General features: G+C 42.1%; 1 protein-coding gene across 3 annotated transcripts; it reads left to right on the top strand.

The window, feature by feature from the left end:
* Positions 1 to 466: 466 nt before the first annotated feature.
* Positions 467 to 23,672, top strand: LOC101171056 (lysine-specific demethylase 2A). 3 transcript variants are annotated; one of them, XM_011478734.3, is made up of 25 exons: positions 467 to 616; positions 2,836 to 2,974; positions 4,985 to 5,063; positions 5,183 to 5,229; positions 6,265 to 6,443; positions 6,546 to 6,652; positions 6,819 to 6,912; positions 6,986 to 7,139; positions 7,212 to 7,348; positions 7,670 to 7,796; positions 8,381 to 8,598; positions 8,681 to 8,758; positions 11,387 to 11,514; positions 11,611 to 11,734; positions 12,061 to 12,189; positions 13,093 to 13,176; positions 14,709 to 14,741; positions 14,838 to 14,943; positions 15,011 to 15,643; positions 17,278 to 17,419; positions 18,009 to 18,257; positions 18,339 to 18,502; positions 18,572 to 18,718; positions 21,137 to 21,355; positions 23,281 to 23,672. In XM_011478734.3, the coding sequence occupies exons 1-25, from the start codon at positions 611 to 613 to the stop codon at positions 23,460 to 23,462; spliced, it is 3,705 nt and encodes a 1,234-aa protein (XP_011477036.1). In that variant the 5' UTR covers positions 467 to 610; the 3' UTR covers positions 23,463 to 23,672. The 3 variants fall into 3 exon arrangements, with proteins under 3 accessions (XP_011477036.1, XP_011477022.1, XP_011477028.1); XM_011478720.3 differs by lacking the exon at positions 467 to 616 and adding an exon at positions 696 to 1,402; XM_011478726.3 differs by lacking the exon at positions 467 to 616 and adding an exon at positions 698 to 1,402 and having other exon boundaries at positions 7,212 to 7,327.
* The last annotated feature ends 875 nt before the right edge of the window (positions 23,673 to 24,547 follow it).

Below are 24,547 nucleotides of genomic sequence, written 5' to 3'. Positions count from 1 at the left end.
AATAACGGATAAACTGGATTTTCCTAAAAAAAAACGGGGGTGGTTTGTAAACCAAATTATAATAAATACTAAATAATGAAAATGAAACATTGACAGTAGGGAATATGTAATAATGTTACTTTTGAGGTTATGTTTACATCCTACATTAGAAATGGCGTATATACTTGTGTTACTTCATAGTTTTAGGAAATATTTTTTCATTTCCATTGATCAAGATATAGAGCGTAGAGCATTAAACAGGTTTTATAATTTTATTTCCTATTAGGCTGCTTCTGTACTTATCAGCTTTAATCTTCGCGATATCATTATAGACAGTCCTGGTTGGCCAACGATTAACAAAATGTTCCTCTCGCTCGCCGTTCTCCTGCCTGGCGCATCTGACAAGCACGTCCCTTCCACCAATCACAGGAGACGTTCAGCATTTATTAGCCAATCGTAGCCGCTAACACCTTTTACATTGACTTCCATATATGGACCAGCCCTCCTCTTGTTGAGGTGAAGTGAGAGCGTGTGCCGTGGTGTGTGTTCTTTCAGAGGAGCCGATTCCAATGGGAGGTTTCCATTGATTGAAGCTCTGCCGCTGAATTAAAGTGGACCTATATCACTCATTATGGGGGTAAGCGCTGTAATCTCTAAGCCTGAGGAAGATTTCGTTCATTTATCAGCCGTCTCTTCCTCATTTTCATTAGCGTAACGCCATCCGCGCTGCGTATTGTTATGTGATTGGCTACTTGTCGTGACTGGCTTTGTGCTCACCCAATAGGAGAGAGCCGTGAGGTAAGTCAGACAATGAGCTTTGCGGTTGCTTTGTCAGGCTGCTCGTTATTGGTTTGTCGTCCGATCGTTTCCGCCCACACGGAGGTTCTCGTCCAATCACATCTTCCGCGTGCCGTTTCTTTATTGACGTGACTGTTGCCCAGTGAGCGCCGCGCTGCTCTCAATGCGATTGGTTCAGGAGTCCTAATTGGGCAAGTCTCAGCATTGTTTTGTAAAGGACTGAAAATGGCGGCTTTCTTCGGATGTTAAACCTGTTTCATTGGAGCAGTTTGAACAACAATGTGGAGGCTATTCTTTTAATTAAATTTAAGATTAGTACTTAATCAGTGATGTAGTTATTTTTTTTTCTGTTTAAGGATCGGACAACTCACTTTATCTGTGGGCTGTCTATAATGTTGTGAAGTTGCTGGCCAATGTAGAGATTTTTAGACGAACTGAGTAATTTTAAAGCTGGCTTGTTGGTGGAACAGCATTATGGGGGCCAACTCTCCGGTGTTTTCTGTCAAACTATGTGGCCCCCGTTCGGTTAGCGCGGCTTTGATCAGTGGGTTCAGGTTTCCACTCCGTTACTTCCACTGAGACAGAATCAATGGAGGATTTCCAGCCGCGGTGCAGCACGAGATTGGTAAGTGATGTTTACAAGTACAGCGATGGGATCAAAAATCCACCAGGGTCGCTGTGAAGTGAATGAAAACCAGGCTGACAAGTTGAAAATTATACAAATAAATAATATTTGAAACAATGGCCCAAAATTGTAAATAGGAAAAAAAAATACGTAAATGTGTATATATATATAAATACAAAGACTGCAAAATAAAAAAATCTTCAAACCAAAACTGTCACAGAATGGAAAAAATATATTTTGAACAGTCATTTTGTATTTCCAACTATTGTTTTTTGTTCTTCTCTCTGCATTATTCGTCGGGTTAGTTTCAATTCAGACTTCTTGTTGTTTAAATAGAAAACCCTATTGACTGTACACTAGAACTGGACTGAGTTCTTATGTTGGGCTTACTTCTGGCTCCAACCAAACGAAGTCTATTCAGTCACCATTTCTTCACAATATTGACGCCGCCATGTTGGAATCAGACGATGTCAGAAAGCAGTGATTGGTCTGAGTCGGCGTTTCTATAACAACCACACTCTTCACTAGTGAGCTTGTTGGAAGTCCAAACTCGCTTGATAGCCTGCTACACAAAATCTGTTAAACCCTTTGAACGTGAGACCACATCGATTTATTGGGGAATATGAATGGTCACATTATAACTTGACTAATTTGCACTGCAGCAATAACGACTGAGTAATAGCTGCTTATTTCTCACAGAAGTCTAAGGGATTTTAGCCTGTGACTTCCCTCTTCTGATGTGGCGTACAGCCGTTATAATGCGCTCCCGAAGTTTTTGTACATCAGAGGACGGATGACACAGGCAGCGCCAACGACCGACGCTGTTGCTGGTGTCACCATGACCTCTGTCACCCCATTCCAACCATATAAACCTTTGACTGCATAAGAGAACTGGACCAAGTGACCCCTCCAACAAGAAAAACCTGCTGGCTCCAAGAAGCCAAAATCCCAAAACAGTTGTTATAGTTGCCTTTTTTTAACATATTCTTGCTAGTACTGATTTTTTTTTAATGATATTTTTTTCTGTAGTGCAAGTTATCCAAGTTATAATTTGGCCAATCAGGTACCTCAATAAAAGTAGGTGGTCTCACGCCAAATGCTTGAAACGTTTGACGGATTTTTAGCCCGCTTTCAGTGGAAAGTGTTCAGACTTACAACAAGCTCGCTCATAAATGGCAACAGTGGTTTCCATAAAAACAATAACTTAGGCTAATTTGGACAAATCACTGCGTACTGACGTTGTCTGGTCATTTTCAATGGGTTATGTCACACTCACATGGTCAAGTTCTCATATACTTGTAATGCTTTGAATTGGTGATTTCTAAACGAACTGTATTGACATGAGGACACATTTTGCATTTAAACGGCAAGCATTGGATTAATTCTGACTCGTTCAGTCCTGCTTAAATTTCTTTACCACTTACTCTATACAGCGGGCGGGAACTCGGCGGCGTTACCATGATGATGGCATTTCAGACGAGGAGATTGATGGAAGGAGAATGTTTGACCTGGAAGAAAAGGTCACCAGTCAGAGGTTTACTTCTGACAAAATTCTACGTATGGAGGGTAAAGGTAGGCCGATCAATAATAAATTGGAATCCACTGTATTATTCAAGATTTTTGTTAATTTTGCATAAATGCTGTGGGTGCACACACACTAGTGATGGGTAGATGAGACCTCGTGAAGCGTTTCGGCACATTGCCCAAACTGTATTGATACAGTGTGATACTGTGTCACCTACTACTGACTCCTGCTGGACCAAAAACGTCATTGCAGGTAACCAAGTTAAGAAACTCCACTGATTTACTTAATAAATTTAATCTAAACACAATATTTGTCATTGTAGTTCCTCATTTCCATGTCTCGCTCTGTAATGCCCCAGCACTGGGGAGGTGCTTTTAAGTTTGACAGTTCTGCTGAACAAAAGCCACATTAAAGGCCCGTACACACCGGGACGAATATTCGCCAGGCGTTATTCGCCAGCGTTTTTCGCCACGTTTTTTGTGTTCACACCCAGGCGATTTTCGCGGACGATGAGCCGAGCGAACATGCAATTTCATTCCCTGACATTAGATGGCGCTTAATGTAAACAGAGATACTCCTGTACACAAGGTGGCGCTGCGCAACTTTACGCTTCTTAAAGTCGCTTTTCACTCAGAAGAAGAGAGCAAGTATTTACGCGCTTGTCAGAATTATACAAAGAAAACATGAATATTTCAAGCACCAGTAGCTCCAACTGGTGCTTGGTTCGGGGATATTTTAGAATGTCCGTCATTATTTCTTCGCGGCAGTGTAGACGCTACTTGGCGTCTATCTTCTTCGCTGGTATGTGTGCTCAGAAAGGCAGTTTTGTGTTTGAGCGCCCCCAAGTTGTGTTTTACTGTAACTTCAGAAGCTCCAGACACGTGTGCAAAAGCGCCATTCTCATTGGTCGAAAAGATTTCGACGCGACGCGTCAAAAAAAAAAACGAACCCGAGGCGTTTTTTTTTTTTTTTTTGACGCTTTGACGCGTGGCGTTTTTTCGCGTCGGTGTGCACGCTCTCATTGGTGCCCTTTGTTTAGTCACGAGGCGTTAAAAGTCGGCGAAAATCGCCGGCGAAATTCGTCCCGGTGTGAACGGGCCTTTAACCTTCTAAACGTAAAATGATTCATTTCAAAAAAGAGTTTCAGAATCAGAATCACTTTATTGGCCAAGTACAGCGCATGTACAGGGAATTTGTCTTCAGTTACTTGTGTTCTCGTGCAAACTAGCAAGGTATAGAAAGTGTGAAGGGTAAGACAAACAAAAGGATAAATGGTAAAAAGAAGGTAGATATAAGGTAGCTGTATGAAAAAATAAACATAACTAAATAAAGAAATAAAATAAAAAATTCAAAACTACAGCAGCAGTAGTTTGTTTGTAAATCTAATTGTATTCTGCCAGATCAAGCAGAAACTGAGAGGAATGGGGGGACAAAAAGCCAAAAACACTATTAAAATGATTACAGTAAATAATTCCACAAACCCCATTAAAACACCACATTCAAAACCTTAAGTTAAGATTCAGTCAAATAAAACGTCAAATACAGGTGGGCGGGGAAAACGAGGGCGCTCAAGCACCAGAATCATTCAACAACACAGCTTTTTTGTTTCTTTACCCCCTACTCTGTTAAACTCACCGCTGGACGGATTTAGCACCCGAGTGACAGTAATGTAACCAAGAAAATCTGGAATTTTTTTAAAATGAAAATATTTTTCAAAATAAAAGATGGCTTAGACTCGTATTAAAACGAAGTAAAACCCGCCAAATTGGCGCGAAAACCGCCCAAATCAAAGTTTCTCCTCAAAATCAAAATCCCCCAATTGGGTAGAAAACCGCAGAATCTGGCAACACTGCTGGTAGACGCGCTTCCTCGTGTGGCTCATCTGTGACACACCGACACAGTGGCTGTATCGGTCACGTGACCTTTCCTGAAGCGATACACGCACCGACACAGGTTTTACGTTATGAGCTCGACACGTAAGCAGACGCGTCACTAACACACACACTTGTCTGTCAGTGGCAAAATAAGAACCTGCTGTATTATTGTGTGTTCTCCAGATTTTTCATACGAGTATGTTCAGAAGGAAGGCCTGAGGGACCCTATCGTTTTTGAGAAGCCTGCAGGTTTGGGACTCAGGTATGCTCTTTGTCTTAGAACTCAGTGAAGCACAGCTTCTTTTTCTGCCTAGAGTATATTTGGTCTAAAATGTATCCAGCTAGAGCACTAAAACATGTTCACTTCCTGTGGCTCTTCAGGATGCCAGACCTGGACTTCAGTGTCAACGATGTAAAGCTGTTTGTAGGTACGATAACGGCAGGACTTTGTTTTGAGCTATTGAAGTATCTAGCTTAGTCTCTCAGCTCAGTGGTCCCCAACCTTTGCCCCCACACCAACTGGTTTGAATTAAAACTGTACTTTTAAGAAACGCGCCCAAAAAGTTTTTGTTGCAATTTAGACATTTGAGCTTGATTTGCCTTATAAATGCCCTCCAATATCAGAGAAATTGCCACAAGAAGATGTTAAAAACGCCAAAAACATGATCTTCATTGGACTGAGTCTTTAAGCAGTGGTATTTTGCGTGGCAGCTGCGTGGATTTTGACATTTTTAGAGGCAACGCTTTCACATGATCAGGAGTCCTGGAACAGCAATGATCATATTTCTTCAAACTATCTCATGACCACATCAGCTGCCTTATCCCCAGTGGTTTGTGGCCCAGAGGTTGGGGACTTCTGCCTTCGCTGTAGTAGATAATGAGCCATTCACCCTGAAGCTCTGTGAAATAAGGCTCAGTGCCGTTTTGGTAGAACACCATGTAAATGAACATTTAGACCGAATCCGGATTCTTCCACTACCCCTCCGGCTTCTCCCCATCCTTCCAATTGGAGGGGTAGGGTTGTCCGAAATAGTTGTTTTTGGGGCTAACCCTCGTGGCGGAGGGGTGCTGGGCCTTCCACCACGAGGGTGTTTGGTGTCGCGCTGTGCCGCAAAGGAGAGGCGTTTTTCTTCACGTGGATGTGCTCTGAAGCACAGAAGTTTACATTCAAATGTAAGTCAAGACTTTTTTTAAAGTTGTAAAACTGATGCTGTGTATTTTTTTAGCGCTAGCAGCTCTGGGCTAACGTAGCTGACCGGTGGCCATTGATGACGTAGTCAAGTGGGAGTAACGTTCAAATCCGAGCACACTATTTTTCCATAACCCCCCCGTTTGCAGGCTAAATGTAGGGATAGAGAGAAGTCGTAGGGGAAGAGTTCGGATTCGGTCTTAGAAACTTTCTGCCTGCGTTTTAGCCACTTTGATGAGCTCAACATTTCAAAATTCCCATCCAAACCATTCAGGGAGCAGACGTATGATTGACGTGATGGATGTGAGCACCCAAAAGGGCACTGAGATGTCCATGGCCCAGTGGACGCGGTATTACGAGACCCCTCCCTCCCAGAGAGAGAAGCTGTATAATGTCATCAGTCTGGAGTTCAGCCACACCAAGCTGGACAGCCTAGTCCAGAGACCTACCACTGTAGGTACTTCACTTACTTTTCGCTCACAACCAGACCTCTAATCTGGCCTGTTGACAACTTTCCCTCCTTCCCTTGTGTGTGTGTGTGTGTGTGTGTTTTAGGTGGATCTTATTGATTGGGTGGACAATATGTGGCCTCGTCATCTAAAAGAGAGGCAGAGGGACTCGACAAATTCCATCAGCGACATGCAGTATCCCAAAGTTCAAAAGTAAGGTCAAGACTGACTTCCCCTGCATTTCAGAGTTCATGGTTTTAATGATTTGAACTTGAATGCACGGCACATTCAGTCATGTATACATGCAAAGTGATTGACTCATTGACCAGATGGAGCAAGCAGAGCTGTCTGAGCTAAAGTTTCTCCTGTCTGTGCTTAGATACTGTCTGATGAGCGTCCAGGGCTGCTACACTGACTTTCACATTGATTTTGGGGGCACTTCAGTCTGGTACCACATATTAAGGGGGAGTAAGGTATGCAGGCTTTCCCCCGAAAGGCTCCAACCAGCACTGTGCTAGAGCCTGAACAAACAACTGTGTGTTTCAGGTATTTTGGCTGATCCCACCCACCCATCCCAACTTGGAGCTGTATGAGAACTGGGTTTTGTCCGGGAAGCAAGGAGACATCTTTTTGGGAGACAGAGTGTCAAATTGTCAGAGGATTGAGCTGAAACAGGGCTGGACCTTGATTATTCCATCAGGTATCACCAAGCCTGAACGTGTCTGAACACAAAGGATCACACAGCAAACACTAATGCCTGCTGCCTTCTTAGGTTGGATTCATGCTGTGTACACTCCTGTGGATTCCATGGTGTTTGGAGGAAACTTTTTGCACAGCTTTAACATTCCCATGCAGCTGAACATTTGTAACATCGAGGACAGAACACGGGTAACTCTACAACCAGAAGAGGTCCATAAAGGCACAACGTAGTCCTCACTTTTGAAAAATGATACTATGATGACAATAATATTTGATTTCAGAGAAATACTTTATGGGACAAAAAAAAATGACAAGAAAAATACAGCAAAACATCCAAAAGGGAGTGAGAAGTAAAAGCCTTCTAAATCTCCCACCAGTTCATTTTGTCATCATCAACCCCAAGAAATGTCTTCTCATGAATTATTTTAAGTTTCACCTTGTTTGTCTGCATGCCAGCTATTGAAACATTTCTGATGATGGTTACCAAACAGCGTCAGGTGTGTTTATACGGTTGTGTTTTGGTCTCCTCAGGTTCCAGTCAAGTTCCGCTATCCCTTCTTTTATGAAATGTGCTGGTACGTGTTGGAACGCTACGTCTACTGCCTGACTCGGACTTCCTACCTCACACCTGAGTTTCAGAAATACTCCCTGAGCATCGGTACGGAAACTGCCTAGCCCAGAACCTCTTGGTTTAAATGTTTCTTTGGTTTCTGTTTTCTTGGATGTATTTCAGTAAAACGCTGGAGCACCTGCTATTGATTGTCAAATCAATAGGTGATCCTTTTTTTCTGTGTAATTTGGGTCAAATGCAATAGGACTTAAGTTTTTTTGTTGTTGCCGTTTGCAACTTTCTCTTCTGCGCTTAAATACTGAAATCTATTCTTTTTTTACAGAGCCAAGTTCATAATTGTGACATTATTTTTTTAAATAGGATTAATCGGAATGAAAGGAACTTTTTATTCATTTTATGTTCATATTCTTCAGTATTTTCTTGGTCTGCCTTGGTCTTTACTTTTACCCCTTTAACATTATATTATTTTATGCTGCAAATATAATATCCAGCTCACTGGGAGCAACAAATGTAGAATAGCTAATGATGTTTTTGATGGTCTCGTGCTATCTTTCTTCACTTCTGTACTGAAGGAGGATTCGGTAGCACTGCAGTTGTTTGTAAGGAAAGCTTTGAGTTCATTGATGACAAAGCAATCAGCTGGTAAAATGAGTTGCACTGTTTTTTGTTAGGTCTTAAGAAGAGCCCATCTGGATCGAGTGAACAGGAGCAGGGTGGCAGCAAGGACCAGGAATCATTGGGACAGCAAACGAACGGCAAAGTTTGCTTGACTCCTTTGGAGCTGGAGGGGTTGTGGAACCTTCTGGGTAAACTGGAGGCACTGCCCTCTAACAAGAAGTGCATTCCAGCTGGAATTCAGAACGCCTCTGCACTTGTTACTCATATCAAGGTGCCCAACCTAATCTGGTGATGGACTGACTTCCCAGCATCCCTTCCTGCATGTTACTATTGTTGCTGCTGCTTCTCTGCAGATGCTGCTAAAGGAACATGCCAGTGATGATCCTAACCTGTCCTACACGGGAAAGCCCATCATCACCTGGCCAAAGAGGGTAAGCTGCCCTTACTATGCAGCATGCCTGCCTGTACCTGGTTCTGTTTCCCACCGGGCATGAGGCACACGTTCAAGAACACGCTAAACAGGGTTAGGGTTGTGTGAATGTGCATTTAACCCATGGTGTCGCTATCTGATAGTAACCCATGTCCACCACCTGCAGCTGGAAGAGGCTTGGAGCGAAATGTGGTTCAAATCTCGTGAATCTTCATCCAAACCATATCATCTTCAATGTAGTAAAGAAAAAAAATCTTTTCATGGATTTTTAGTTGAAGTTTTAATCAAGCTTTGCAAATGAACCGGATCCAACAGTTAGTACCTCCTAGTCCATGGTTTAATCTGAGAAGGTTTTGAAAACTACAGGTGAAAAGTTTTCAGATTTTTTTAGTAATTTCTTATCCTCTTTACAGAGGTAACTTTTTTTTTTAATTGTACTGCAGATTCTTTCTGTTTTCTCTCAGCTATCTTTCAGGATTCAAATTAGTAGAAATGCCACAAAAGAACACCTTTTTTTTTTTTTACCGTGCATTTTTAGCAAGTCTTTTTTACACATCAGAGTTATCTGCTTATTTTTCCTCAATTAAAATGTATGCATACATTTAGCTTGTGCTTCATGTCTGTCAATAAACATTAGTTTCCGGGGTCTTTAAAGAGGGAATAAAATGAGTTACACAAACCATTTAAAATAACTTGCATAGAAAGCAGCTTGCATTATGTGTGTCAGCAACATCACAGCAACTTGTTCAAAAATCGACTATTCTCAACTAGTTCTTACATGTCAAATATTTAAAAAGCTAATTTCATAAACAAGAATAAAGATTTCAGGTGTTTTTTGTTGACGGGGAATGTCTTAGAGATTCTTCAAGTTGAAACAATATAAATGTAGAAGAATTTGATAGCAGTTTGTTGTGTTTTTTTTGCAAAAGTTATTTTCAAAGTAGGTTTTATTTATCAAGACATTCTTGGCACATTTCAAAGACACGATTAAGGTCGCCACCTTTACTCCTCTTAGTCCAACAAATTGTAAAGAATTTCAAAAATTCCAATGAAACTGCAAACTCTACTACTTCCGTGATTTCAGTGGGAAAGAAATGAGGAGAGGATAGTTTTCTAAACAACAATAGGATGAAATCTTTTTTCATTTGACAGATATTTGGAGAATGAGACCAAAATTAAATTAAAACTCTTCCTTGATATCATCAGTGGGAAGACTGAAGTCTTATTGTTCCATCCATATCTATGTAAAGACCCACTCAAATGAACATTGTGTTGTTTTTTCTCATAATGGAGGACTTGTATACAAAAAACTCAGCTTAAAATTGCATTTTGGAGGATTTCTTGATGCAGATCGTTTTGAATCAGGACCAGATGAAAAATATGTCAGTTGAAAAAGATTGTATTTGTTAATGCAGAAAATCTGTTGAGCGAGCCACAATCCCTGCTCTGCTCTATTCTGATGCATCCGCTTTCAGACAGATGGATCCATGAACGTCTTAGTTTTCCTCGTCTGAGCTGGAATGTGGTTCAAAACTGTACGTACGGCTGGAGAGCTCCAATACTGCTTGCCATTTTTGTTGCATTGTTAACATCAGGTTGGGAGTGTCAGGGCCTGTAAACTAGTGAGAGAGTGTGTAAACAGAGAGCTCTCAGCAACGGGAAGGGGGATTGGGGTTCTCTGTGCCAACAGCTCACAACTTGGAGGCAAATTTTTAATGAAAACCTGTCGCTCTTCAGAAACTGCGTTCTGGAAAACAGTTTTTTTTTGGCTAAAAACGGCACAATCATAATTAAAAGATATAAAAAATATATAAATATGTACATTAGGTACAAAGTTTACAACAGAAGTGTGCAATATGCAAAATATGAACTCTGAAAATATAAAAATGTCTGTAATTGTGTGCAGAGTGATGTGTACATGTCAGATGTGCAAAAAAACAGCAAGGAGGAAGGAAAGTGTTGACAATTTAACACTGGATAAAAACTTAAATGGGCAGAAGTATAGATATACATATATATTGTGGCAGATTTTGTCTGTGCACTTTAGAGTTGAGCATGGTTATTGCTTTGGGTAGAAGCGGTTTTTAGTCTGTTCGTTGTGCTTCTGATGCCCCTGTAGCGCCTCCCAGAGGGCATCAGATCAAACAGGTCTGTGCCAGAATGTGAGCTGTCGTTGATGATGTTCTGGGCCCTGGTGATGCAGCGTGCGGAGTAGATGTCAGTCAGGGTGGTTTTTTTCTTCCAACATGGCGGCATGCATAGGTGCATAGGTGCAGCGGCTCTCGGCGACCCATTCAGTGCTTCCTTTTCTAAAAGACCTCTGGGAATGCTTTTAGAGTAGATCAAAAGATGATCGAAGTGGGTCTCTAAATGTTGAATAGTAGAAATATAAATATTAAAACTAATAAAAGTACATTTTCAAAGTCAGCTCAAAACTTTGGTCCAAACTGTCTTTACACCTGAAATGATTCATTTTTTCTGTTTTCTGTCTCTGTCTGGCTTTTGACATAAAAATGTGTTTGGTGTGTAAATTCAGTGGAAGCTCAAGAGGGATAAAATCAACACATTGTATGTTGTAATTTCTTGTAATTGGGTGGTGAGATTTGATTGGCCTTCTCCCTTCCATTAGCCCTCGTGGTATCAGCCTCCACCCGCTCCATCTCCGCCTGCTCGGCCTAAACTGGCCTCTACGCCCATCATCCAGAGACCGCAGAAGCCTGCATCCTCCATGTCGGTGCTAAGGCGACGCAGAGTCAGGTCTGTTCTTGTGCTCCTGTACATTTTGTGGAGGAGTTGAACGGCGAACAGCTGTGTGTCTCATGGTGACGTTTGTCGTAACGTGGCGTGCTGCAGGTGTAAGCGCTGTGAGGCCTGTGTGAGACCTGAGTGTGGAGACTGCAACTTCTGCAGAGACATGAAGAAGTTTGGAGGTCCAGGGAAGCTCAAGCAGACCTGTGTGCTGCGCCAGTGTCTGTCTGTAAGTTCACTCTTCTCCTTTGGCTGCAGCAAACCAGTATTTTAGCCGTCCGTATAACTGTTGATTCATTGCTTTGTTGAGTTTTTTTTAGTTTTAAAGCATCATCTGCTTTTATCTAAAAACCATCATTTAGTATAATGAAGGACGAGTCAGTTCTGGAGCCATGTGAAGAAGTCCAAAAGCAATAGTCTTGTGCAATGCAACTAGTCAAAAGCAGCTAAATAGTTCTGCAGCAGACTAAGGATCTTATTTATTTAGTTATTAGAGCGTGGCTATGTTCATATAAATCGTGCAATGCTGGCTTTTAATGATTTGACCTGGTCCAGCCGGGCCTGCCTTTGTCTGCAGTCTGTGAGATCTGCAAGGAGCCCAACCAGGAGGAAGCCGGAGACCCGGCCCTCACTCTGATGGAGTGCTCCAACTGTGCACAGATCGTCCATCCTGCCTGCCTCACGGTATTGAAAATCAACGAAATGACAGACTCGCATGCAGACTTCAGAGCATCCTTGAGCTACAGAGCAGTATTAGAGAAACAGCCCTGCATTCTGTTTGACAATGCTCTGCAGGAGATTCCATCTCTAACTTGGAGCTCAGAAAATATGTAAGACTTTTTAACATTAAACTAATTGGGTGTGTTGTGTAACCGTGGAAGGGTCATGGTTCCCATGGAGGAAGGGCTGCCAATGACGTCCTGCTATTGCAAAGCCACACAACACAATGTCATGAAACATAGATTTCTGGATGATTCCACGGCCCAATGCAGGCGTTTTTCCTTTAATCTCAACATATCTCGACAGAAATCTTTTAGGAAAAATTCTTTTTGTTCTGGGAATATTCTGTCCCAGAGGTCAGCAACCTTCATTTTTAAACTGCGACCTGTTTTCTGACTATGGCTATTATGTTGATACATACTTTGAAACAGTAAATGAATCAGCAGCAGGAATCCTGTGGGCAGCCACTGAACGCAGCTTTTCCTTTCTTTGTGAAAAGATCCTCTCCCCTCTTGCTGTCTTCAGGGGGAGTAGTGTCAGAAGTCGATCTATCATTCCCACAAATGTTTGATGAAAAGTGCAGCAGAATGCTTTTCATTTTTAACTTGACCTCAAACGTTGCTGCTGGTGTCTGTTTTACTTCAATGATTTTGGTTAGTGTTTTCATAGGCCTCATTCCATGTTAGGATTCACAGATGTAGCTTGTGGTTCTCCAGATCAGATGAATTTGTTTTCCATTTTATTCTGCATTTTGAAAAGCTTGTGAAAATGCCATTTGTGTGTCAGTCAAACGCAGACCTCCTGTTTTTTTAATCTTTTGTTCATTCCTGTTCAGCTGTCTAACCCTCGTCTGTCTTTTTGTGGCAGATTCAGGGAGAAGGAGTGGTGAACCGAGACCTGCCCAGTTGCTGGGAATGTCCAAAATGTGTCCAGGGGATCACTGAGCAGGAGGTACTGAAACGGAGGCCTTGGGGTGTTGAATCAAAGTATTTGTTTACATCGGGGAATTGAAGCATTTACTGCAGTCCATCTATTCTCTGACTCCCTTTGGAAGTCATGGGGTTGCTGGAGCCTATCCCAGCCACTATTGGGCAAAGGCAGGATACACCCTGCATGGATCTCAGTTGCAGGCTGACATTCACCACTATTTCCAATATATTCTGACTACGCTGAGCCTTTATCTAAACACCATCTGGACATAAATGACACATCTCTTCCTCATTTTGTTTTGTTATTAAGTACAGTAGATTATTGAGTGTTGTTGCGTTGTTGTAATGTGAAGTCTACATATGTGACAAACCTCAAACTTCTTTGGCTAATAGAGTAACAATTCATTTTAACAATGATTCCATTCAATTCATAATTAGTCGTTGACGATCCCATTCATAGTCAATACTGGTTCATTCTGAACGATCCAATTCGATCCGATCCACTGATCTAAAATGGATCCAGGATATCTTCATCCAAAACTTCATCCAGTGTGACTCAGAGAGAATCACCTGGTGCTGAACAGCAGGTGAAGTTTTCCAGATTCCTTGTTCTTCTAGCAAGGTAATCAAATGTAAATTAAATATGTGAACAAACAAACGAGTAAACATGAAATGATGTCAAATCCTTTCACATTCTAGTTTCCTAAAGTTCAGCCCACTGTTGTTTTTCCACATCAAATAATCCAAAGGGAACATTCACACTGTAAGGTCACATGACTCTGCTTAATTTAGTGTTTGCACACTGGATGGATGGAATGATCAGTTTTTGCTGCATCACATGTGTTGTCTGCTGTGATGCACTTGGTCGTTTTTAGGTTTTAGTAAAGCATTTTAAATTCTAGAAGCATTCTTCTGTCTGCATTCCTTTGCCTTCAGTTCCATTTAAAAACAGCAAATCAGTCATAATATTGATTGTAATCGATTTGATATCATTTTAAAACCGTTTTCTAATGGTATAGGTCGATTTGATTAACAACTGTCCTCAGACAGATCGACCTGGTTGAATCTTAGGAATAGAAATGGATTTATTGATTAGGTTGCTTATTTGTTGCTCCACTTGTTTCTATGACAACAACTCTCACCAATCAGGAGTAAGCTCGTTGGAAGGCCACACCCCTACCATTTGAAAGAAGGCTCAGGAGAATGTGCTTGGAATGTTCAACCTGAGACCACATGCTTTTATTCAGCCATCCGATTGGTCAGTTTATAACTTGCAATAACAAAGAAATGTCATCAAAAATTAGGATTATCAAGTACATGATAAAAAAGGTATGGGAGCAAAATTGGTTGATAGCTGCTTATTTCTCAATGGAAGTTGATGGGATTTTGGCAGGTTACTTCCTGTTTGGAACGCCAGGGGGGAGGAGTCAAGTTTTGGGGCAGACATTAATGCACCAAGTTTGCAGTAGAAGAAGATGATACATAGATGAATGTGAGTGCGTGTGTCTTTGACATCGTGTAATAATCTGAACCTTTTTTTTAATTTCTTTGAAGTCTAAGGAAGAGCGGGGCGATGGCTTTTCAGGGGTGAGTGGTTTTTATTTCCTACTCTCCAACACCTCTTCACTCTATCCCTTTGAATATGTAATGGTTCCACATTTGTTCTGTTTTTTTATGTCACAGAAGAGGAAAGCTTCATCCTTGCTGGATGCACGCATGGCCAAGATTTACAGACAGCAACTTCACAGCCGTGACGGCGAAGACTCAGCCAGCGAGGACGAATACGACGGTTCGTACAGACGAACATTTGCAGATTGGGGAGAGTTGTGTTTTCATGCTTGTTGTGATGTCTGCAGCATCTCAGAGGAGGAGGATGGTTCTGTCCACTCACGGTGGGAGCCAGTCCTCCAGAAGGGGCTTTGGGGCCTACAAGAGAGGCCTGCTGAGAGGAGCCTCCTCCCACAGAGGCAGCAGAGGGATGGTCAACTCCAGCAACCTCCTGAAACTCAGGAGGGGGGCGGGGGGGAGGGAGATGGGACGCAGAGGGAGAGGGGTGAGGCTGCGAGGAGGTTCCAGGATGCAGCGCAGAGGAGATGATTCAGACGAGTCAGAGGAGGACGACGAAGACGACGATGATGACGATGATGATGATGATGATGATGAGGAAGAAGAGGAGGAGGAGGAAGAGGAGGAAGACGCTGACAGTGATGAAAACAAAGAACGGGTTCACCGTCATCACAGGAGGCGTCGAAGGACAGACTATGATGAAGATGAAGACGATGACAGTGAGGGACAGGACTTTGACCCGGAGGAGGAAGAAATGGACACAGTGGAAGATGAAGACGGAGACGAAGAGGGAGATGAAGACCGCTGGGATTCAGACCCAGAACCCCCCGTCCTCCTGGTGTCTGACCTAAACGATGAGCTGCTAAAGGGCTCCTACCTGACTGTCACCCTGCAGCACCCGCACAAGACCAAGAAGCATTCTGGTAAGGCCAGACTGGGACCTCCTTACCGCTACAACTCACTTATTTCTGTTCAAACCCAGCCGTGTTCCATTTAAACGCCCAAAGGAAGTTTGAGCAAAGACCGGCTGCCTTCCAGCTTTACAGTGTTCTGTCCAAGAGAGTCAGAGTCGAAAAGCACCAAAAATGACCAAAACTCACTGGTAGCGAATTAGATTTTGTCTCTTCAAATCAAATCAAAACTTTATTTATAAAGCACTTTTCCTATAAAAATATAACACAAAGCGCTTTACATTAAAACCCCCAAAAAATATTAAAACAAAAATAAACGAGCACAAAAATTAAAAAATAGGGCCCCCCTCCCCGTACCTAGCCCCCCACTCCTTTCACACCTCCCACCCCCAAACTGATGGGGAAAGACACTAATGAGAAATAGACTGAGCACGAAAACAAGATGTTGGAAACGCTGATAATTGGAACCTCCCTCTCTGTGATGCTGCATAGACAGCCAAATGCAGCATCACAGGCGGGGACCGCTCCACCACAGCTAAGTGGTGATGACTCTTTGTAACCCTTGTGCTATCCTAGGCACTTTAACATTAGGAGTTGGGTCATCTAGACCCACTAGACAGTGCTCTGAACCTTTTTTCTTCAATGATTTGTGATCTTCACTGGTGTCCATGGATTACATGAAATCCTCTTCACCTTTATCCACCTTTGTCATGGTAGGGAGAACACGTCGATGTAAGGGTGGGGTCATCTGGACCCCATGAGAATAACACAAGGGTTAAAGCAAAGGTTAAGATACACATCAAATAAAGTGAACAGTTTCACAATAAAGAAAGACTAAGTATGGCAAAAGCTTCTTTACAAACAAATGTAAGACTCATTTTGCGTTTGGAACAGGAAATGTAATTCTCTGAGCGGTTTAATTTCCCACTCCGACCGTCTTTTGATCCATTTTTACAGCGTTCTCAGTGGTCTTTAAATTATTATTTTGCCGTTTTTGGGGAAAATCAAAAACCTGTGTCGCTTTCTATGACAGTTTGACATTTAAGTGGAATGAAAATGCCATATGAAGGTGTTAAAAACACCAAAAATACGGTCTTTGTGCCTGAAAACTGTTTTTTATTCACTCCTTCTGTTTTGGGTACAAAATTGAAAAAGTGCAGGAGATCTTTAACTTTTTGGAAATCGGGTTTATAGTATAGAAGCTTGTGTCAACTTTTTGGTTTATCCTTAAGTATTTGAAACAAAATATGAAGAACTTCAGCAATAGTTAACCCCAGAGCACAGTGTCTGGTAATTAAAGGGGATGGCTGGTTTATCAGTATGATAAAGTCCCCCAGTATTAATACATTCGATGCTAATGTGAAGCAATCAGTTATTGTGGGACATTTTCTTTGCACAAAGCTGCCTTTCTTTGCTTCAGAACCCGTTGGAATTCCGTTGATTGTGTTAGCAGTCAGAGAGTTGTGTTAGTTTGAAGAGTGTGTGTTATTCCCTGTTGCTGGCCACCGTCCAGCTTTTAAAGGGTTAACTAAGCAGGTTTATGTAGGTTGACTCGTCTGTTGTCATGAATTCATCTAGTCTACCCTCATTACAACTCCCCAAACAATCACAGGAGTGGTTGGAATGAATGAAACGTTTCTGTTTAGGTTCCATTGTTCCGAAGCTGGAAGCAGCTCTGGGTGTGCGGACATCGTCTGGATCCCAGCAGAGCTTCATACAGAGGAAGGCTGCTCTGTCCAAACCACTGCGCCTCCAAGCAGACAGCCCCACCCCAAGAGGACCCGGCAGGTACATCCCATCCCACACTTCCATCACTGCTATTTTCATTTAAGATGAAGTTTGGAAAAGAAAAAAAACCCCTCCGAAATTATAATGTAACTTGTTTTAAAGCCGCTGCTCTCCATGTCAGATTGGGTAGATTGTGTAAGTGCTTCCCTTCTGTAAAGTGTTGCATATCGGCGCTTCTCCACTTCAGAATCTGCTGGGATTCAGTTAATTGTGTAAACGGTTACAATATTTAAAAGATTGTCATCACTGGAGCTTAAGCTAAAGGGTTAAATCACTAACACAATGTGTTGAATGTAACTGTAATGGCATTGTAACAACTCAATCACTTACTTACTAAAAACCCAGCTGATGCTGCTGGTTACTGACGCGTAGGAGGGATTTAAAGAACTGATGGGACTTACAGAGGAAGTCAAATGGTTTTGGTGTGAATGCATTTTTCCTGCTGTCATAGTTTTGCCGTTTACAGATATGATGAAGCTAAATTGGGACCAACAGGGTTGTTGGTCTTTTTTGATCACGTTGTGTTCTAAACTCGACTCAGCTCTTTTTCAGTGAAGTGGCTTCTCTGTTGTCACGTGTTGCTTTGCAGGCCTCGTCTACGTGGTCCCCAAAGGGACAAAAGAGTTTCACAGTGGGCCTCTTCTTCAGAGGAGGAGGATGCTCCGGCTCAGCTGCCATCGTCCACCCTGTCCTCCCCGTCCCTGTTATCTCTGCCTTCGTTCAAAGACGCCGGCAGTGAGAAAGGAGGCGAGAAGGAGGTTTGGCTGTCGGTGTTTCTGTACCTGAGCAGAGCTGAGCTGCTGGCCTGCATGACTGTCTGCAAGGCCTGGTACAAATGGTACATGATCTGCTCTCACACGCGCCTGGATTTGAAGAATTATACCTCGTCTAACGTTTCCTCCTTTGCCGTCTTCTGCAGGACTTGTGACAAACGCCTGTGGAACCACATTGATGTGAGTCGCTGCAGTCCTCTCAGTAACCAGGCCTTGGCAGGCATCGTCAAACGCCAGCCAACGTCTTTGGACCTTTCCTGGACCCCTCTGGCCAGGAGGCAGCTGAATTGCTTGCTCACCAGGTTGCCAGGTAGGATCCTGGCTGAGTAAAGGTGCTCTCTGCTTCTATGCACCTCCTCACTGGCTCTGTGTTTACCAGGTCTGCGAGAGCTGAGGCTGGCGGGTCTGCCGTGGTCTTGTCTTTCCGCTCTGGTTTCACCCACTCTGCCCCAGCTGAGGCTGCTGGATCTTCGCTGGTGTGAGGGCATCAAAGATTCCCAAATGAAAGAAATCATCACCCCTCCTGGTTAGTAGAGATGCTAATATCTAAATGGTATGGTGCATTTGTGGCAAAAGGATTCAAAGTTTCGAGGCTGTTTGTTTAAAAGGGCTTCTCCCATGCAAAATCAACTTTTTGAGCTATTAAGTGGAACATAATGTTCATTCCTCACAGAAAACAACCCCAAAGCAGTATTTTGATCCATTCACACATTTCTGAGCTTTCCTCTAAAAACCTGTCCTCTGAGCACCAGCCCCTCCCAATCCACTAAAACCAGCGGGTTCTCACATTCATACATATGAAAGTGAGGAACAGCCCCCTCCAGGAAGGTTGTATGCCACTAGCCCCGCCCCCAGGCTAACAAACACACACCCACTTTCCCCATGGTGTGGAAAACGCTTTTGTAAATCTCCACAGTATGCACATCCATCTTTGCAAAAGTTGGGCTGTTGCTGACGTCATGAAACGGGCTACACCCACACGGAGCCAAAGGCGGCGCCGCAGAGATGGAGTCAGATTGCTTTGGTGTATTATTTCTACTTAATTGCTTGAAATAAACCATTTCAAATCAAATCAAATCAAATATTGGGCGACAGTGGTTCAGGCGGTTGAGCAGTTCTGCGGTCCTGTCAGTCTGTCCCAGGGCAGCTGTGGCTACATCAGTACCATCACCAGGTATGACTGAGGAGTGAATGAATAATGTAATCACTTTAGGTGTCTGGAAAAGTGCAGATAAATCTAATCTATTATTATATCACTCCCTGGTAGGTAAAGGAACTGCAAAAATACTCGTATTTCAGTCAAAAACTCTTTTTTTGGTGCGTAATTTATTCTCATATGTATATGTGTTATAAAGTTACTCTGAAAGATTTAAGAAAGCCTTTAAACATCAGGAAGTCCTAGTGGTTTGTGGAAAAGGTGATTCTAAAAGGTACACACCGGACATTTGTCCTTCTAGAAACAGTGTTTTTCAACCTTTTTTGAGCTAAGACACACTTTATCTTTGACAAAAATCCCGCGGCACACCAACATCCAAATAATTTAAGAAAGAAGAAACTCTATAGTCTGTAATGCTGTACAGTCTCTCTGCAATCTCATGTGCATTTTTGTGATAATTGTGGCAGAAACAGCTGGAAGTTGCAGCTGAGTTTTCTAAAAGTAGTTAGTCTTCAGTAATAATTTTCAACTACTGTACCCTAAATTATTTGAATTTTTTGTTGTTTTTCCTTCAGTTTATTAATATGCAATTTTATGTAACCTCACAAAAAACAAATTTATTCTTTCTAGTTAATTATTTTTTAAAGATTTTAAAGATTTAAAGAGAAAACTGTATTTTTTGAACAATATGATCACAATATGTTTGATAAATTTTACACAAAAAAAACTAACATTGTGGTTTCAAGATGTTTAACAGGGAAGACTCATTGTAGCGCAGAGATGCTGTCACTTTAACACAATGCATCATGGGAGATGTAGTGATGCCAGACAGACTCACGTCTCTGAGTTTCATTGTTTTGTTCACTTGTTCCACGGTCTGAAACCGGATTATGTGGAAATTGCACCACTAAAGACGAGCTATTTTTGGTGAAACTGACAGACTTTATGAGCAGATTCGGAACAAGGAAGTGAAGACTTTAACCACTTCTGATTGGTCAGACTGATGACGTGTGATTAAGCCTCCAAGAATGATTGGTGGAGACAGTTGAAGGGGCGGGACTTTTCCGCAAACAGCTGAAGCTGCGGCTAAATCGAGGTGCCGTCATTCTTATAAAAATGTCTTTAATAGAATCAAATAAACACAAAGAAAAAAGTCTTTTATATATATTCATATTCCTAACTACTCAGTGTTTTATCAGGGCCTGTTTCACCCAAACAGTGGTGTTCCCACTGAACCAGCAGGGACTGACTGACTTTTCTACTGTTCACTACTACTGTTGACTACTGTCATCCACCTACAGGTGGAAGAGACTTGGTGGGAAATGTCAAAGCAGTAGGAATCTCGCTCCAGGCTTTTTCTTTCACAACTCTATTCTAAATTATGAAAAATGTGGTGTCAGGCTGGACACAAACCACAATTATTCATTTCTCTATGATCAACGCTCAAACAGTTGGAACTTCGGTGAATTAAAAGGGACACCATCCATATGTCACTTCCAAATCCGAGTCCCTGATTGGTCAAAGTGGGAAATGTTTTAACCGCAGCGCGTCTTCAATGGCTGCATGTTTTTGAGCCTGAAAACTGTTGTGAACATGAGAGTTTTGACCATGAAAGTCTCAAACGCACTTTCACATGGACTTTTCACTGGCAGTGGCCGCTTGAACGTGCATTGCAGAAGGTGATGTGGACATACCTTCATGTTCAGGAGCTTTGGGTGTCTGCAGAAAGTTTGGACGTTGTAGCTTGACGGAGGGCCGTCATTTGGCATGGTGTGCATTTATGTGCAGGTCTGGAGTCGTCCCGGAGCAGGCTGAGGAACATTGAGACGCTGCGTCTATCTGGCCTGGATATCAGCGAGTCCACACTCAGGTTGCTGCAGCGCCACATGCCCCAGCTCCAAAGGTTGGACCTGGCCCACTGCAAGGACATGACAGACTCCTGCATCACCATGCTGGCAGCTGCTGGCAGCCATAGTCGCCATCATCTCACCGAACTCACGCTGGCAGGTGATCATGGCTGCTTGCGTTCCCTTTGTGTCTGAGTCAACATTCACAGTCTTTGTTGGACTTCCAATAAACGCTGGTGCATTTTAATTCAGTGTTAATCAAAATCTGAAATGAAGTAATGGACATAAGCGATGTGCATTGTGAGTACCGGGGGAAAAACACACCTCACAGTGTACATCTAAAAAAGTAGAAATCATAAAAAAGTCTTAAAATGAGGAGGTCCAGTCATAGAGTAGACTATCAGAGTGAAAAGTGGTCTAAGAGCACATTCACTCAGACTGCTTGGATTTGCTAAATGGCTGCTTTCCTTTGTTAAGCATGTGTGAACCAAATTAGCAAACCCTGTTGCTCCTTTAGTGTGAGTTTCAGTTTACTTGAGGATGTTACCAAAAATGATATAAGCACTGTGTATTCAAAGTAGACCCAACAACACAAAAGTGGACAAGCAGAACTCTTAAAGAAGTTGAAAATGTCCGAGAGGGAATGAGTCTGGAAATGTCGCTTTCCAGTGAGCGTTTTTTTTTTTTTTGCTGGTAGTTCAGTCTACTCAACTCTTCAACACTACAGATGTCACAACACACACTCTTTGGCATACCAACTCTTTCACATGATCAGCTGGTTCTGATGCAGAGAAAAGCAGCTTTTCATATCTTTTCTTTTTTTTTTTTGCACTTTCACATCTTTATTCTACGACGGAGTATTAGGGCCACCAAAAAAAAATAAAAAAAGTAAAATTACGACATTTTATCTCGTAAATTTACGAGAAAAAAGTCATAGATTAACAAGGAGAAAACACCGAAGTTGTCCGTTTATCGGAGCATCGCTTGAACTTGAAGATGAAAGATGTGGAGCCTTTTGTGAAGCTTTATTTCCAGGTTTATTATAGGTTTAAAACAAAGAGGTTCTGAGCCTTTGGCGACTCATAATCAGATTATTGTCAGTGGAGCCGGTTTTCCGGGGTTCAGTGTCAGTAAAGCGGAGTTTCATATGTAAAATAAGGAGCTCAGAGACACGTTTGGGTGCAGAGGATCGTTGCAGCCTTTATTCTCCTTTTCATTCACAAACCCTGAAGTTCATCTGTCACCTTACGTCATGAACCTGTCATCAGATCCGAACACCAATGCAGACGTAAATTTCCCGTTATATAACCAAACAACAAAGATGAATGAAAATAGTCTATTATAATAGCATTAGAACGTTGAAAATGCCAAAACAAGTGATCCTCAGACGGAAGCGTCACACAAACGTAGAGATCTTGTTTTTGGTGGAAGAAGAAAGGATTGAAGTGGAAAGCTGCAGGGAAACCGATGGCTTCATCGGGCTGCAGGGATCCTGCAAACCACCCATCAATAAATAAAACTTTAATAAATTGTAAATCAAACAAATGAGCTTCCAGATATTTGGAACGTTCAAGCCCATTCAGCTCACCTGTTCAACTGAGTTTAGTCGGTCTGCTCTGTTGCTGCGCGGCGTTCACCTGCTGCTCTGCATGCTCACTTCCACTTAATATCGTAAATTTACGAAAGTAAAATTACGAGTTTTTTTCTCATAAATTTACGACTTAAAATCTTGTAAAATTACGAGTTTTTTCTCATAAATTTACGAGTTTTTATCTCTTAAATTTACGAGATAAAAACTCGTAATTTTACTTTTTTTTTTTTTTTTTGGTGGCCATAATACTCCGTCATATTATTCTACGGTTATCTGGATAATTATTGTGCTAGTAGTAGTATGAATTGTGCAGCAATTCAGTCTATTAGGATTTGCTCTTAATGAAATTTTAGTTCTTGTTCCTTTATTTTGTTAAATAAATTCTTCCAAAAGTAATGACTGGAAAAAGGATGATCTCTGCTGAATCTAAAGATGACTGACTGTGTGATCAGGAGACAGTAAGAGGCTAACTTGACCCTTGTTTTGGTGTGCAGGTTGTAACCAGCTGACGGACAGCTGTCTGTCTTCTCTGAAGCGACTCTCCTCCCTCACACTGCTAGACCTCCGGGGCTGTCAGGGTGTGGGCAGGCGTGCCTGTGACGTCTTCATCTCTGACCTGTCTCACATTGCCCTTTACTGCATGATGGAAGAGAAGCTCATTCAGCGCCTGGACTGACTGACAGCAGTTGAGGGAACGGCGCCAGAAAAGCATCAAACGCAGAGAATGCTCAGATGTCTCCTTGGAGTGCTCATGATGTTTGGTCGGGCACCTCTATAGGAAAGGAGATGGGATTTATTTTCCTGCACCTGAACAGAAGTTGCTATGTCATGTTGTGTGTTTTGGATCTTTGATCTATGGTGAAGAAATAAAAGTATTTGTATGACATCTGCTTCCTGTTTGTGTAGCTGTACTCAAAAGTCTGAGTTTTGGTCCGTCCGTTATTAACAGATAACCGAATACATTCGTTAACGGAGTTCATCTACACTACACTACCTTTTCTCTGGATTTGATTTTAGTTTACAGTTTTTCTCAAATGCTACAACACAAAAGCCAATCCCCTAAACCAAATGGCCAGTTGTCTAAACACATTTACTAAATCTAGCCATCATTTTTCAATACCATAAACACATTTCACACGAAGACACAATTCACAAAACTATCCTCCGTTGTCATAAATCTTAACACATTTTCCTTTGCTAAAACACAAGTTGCAAAAGAACTCTGCTCATATTCTCAAATGACAGCTCATGATGCAAAATACTTGCCACAGTCAGCAATATTTTAACACAATGAACACACCTGGCGTCATTCATTACACACAACTCAAAATTGAAGACACTTGTTGATGCTGTGACCACATGTATAAAAGCAAGTTCAGAGAGGACAGTTTGATGAAGATTTCAAACAAACACAAAGGATGAAGGCAGATTCAGGGGAAGAGGAATTTCAGTCAAAGGAGGGAGAAGAGCTGGCCATGGAAGAAGAGGAGCAGGCCAACGAGAAAGAGGAGTTCAAATCACAGGAGGAAGAGGAGGCCAACAAGGGAGAGGAGGAAGTCCAGGAGGGAGAGCAAGACAAACTTGCACCATTTTTACGGACGAGATGTGAGCAACAGTCATTGACCATGGCATAATAATGGCTGAAGCTGAACAAAGTCTGGCCAAACCTTAGTAGATTCACTGTGACCACCATTCTCAGGGCTTTCAGACAGCACAACAGGTATTGTACTCTGTTGCTTTCTTTGTCACAATACAATTTTA

This window comes from Oryzias latipes, chromosome 1 (assembly GCF_002234675.1).
Source record: "Oryzias latipes chromosome 1, ASM223467v1".
NCBI lineage: Eukaryota > Metazoa > Chordata > Actinopteri > Beloniformes > Adrianichthyidae > Oryzias > Oryzias latipes.
Note: the sequence above shows the minus strand (reverse complement) of the source record. Positions and strands in the feature narration are given on the sequence as shown.

Coding starts and splice junctions, on each gene's coding strand:
- LOC101171056 (XM_011478720.3), top strand. CDS start 1,367: ATGGAGGATTTCCAGCCGCGGTGCAGCACGAGATTG. Junction 5,064..5,182: donor CCTGCAGGTTTGGGACTCAG/GTATGCTCTTTG, acceptor GTGGCTCTTCAG/GATGCCAGACCTGGACTTCA. Junction 17,420..18,008: donor ACCCCAAGAGGACCCGGCAG/GTACATCCCATC, acceptor GTTGCTTTGCAG/GCCTCGTCTACGTGGTCCCC.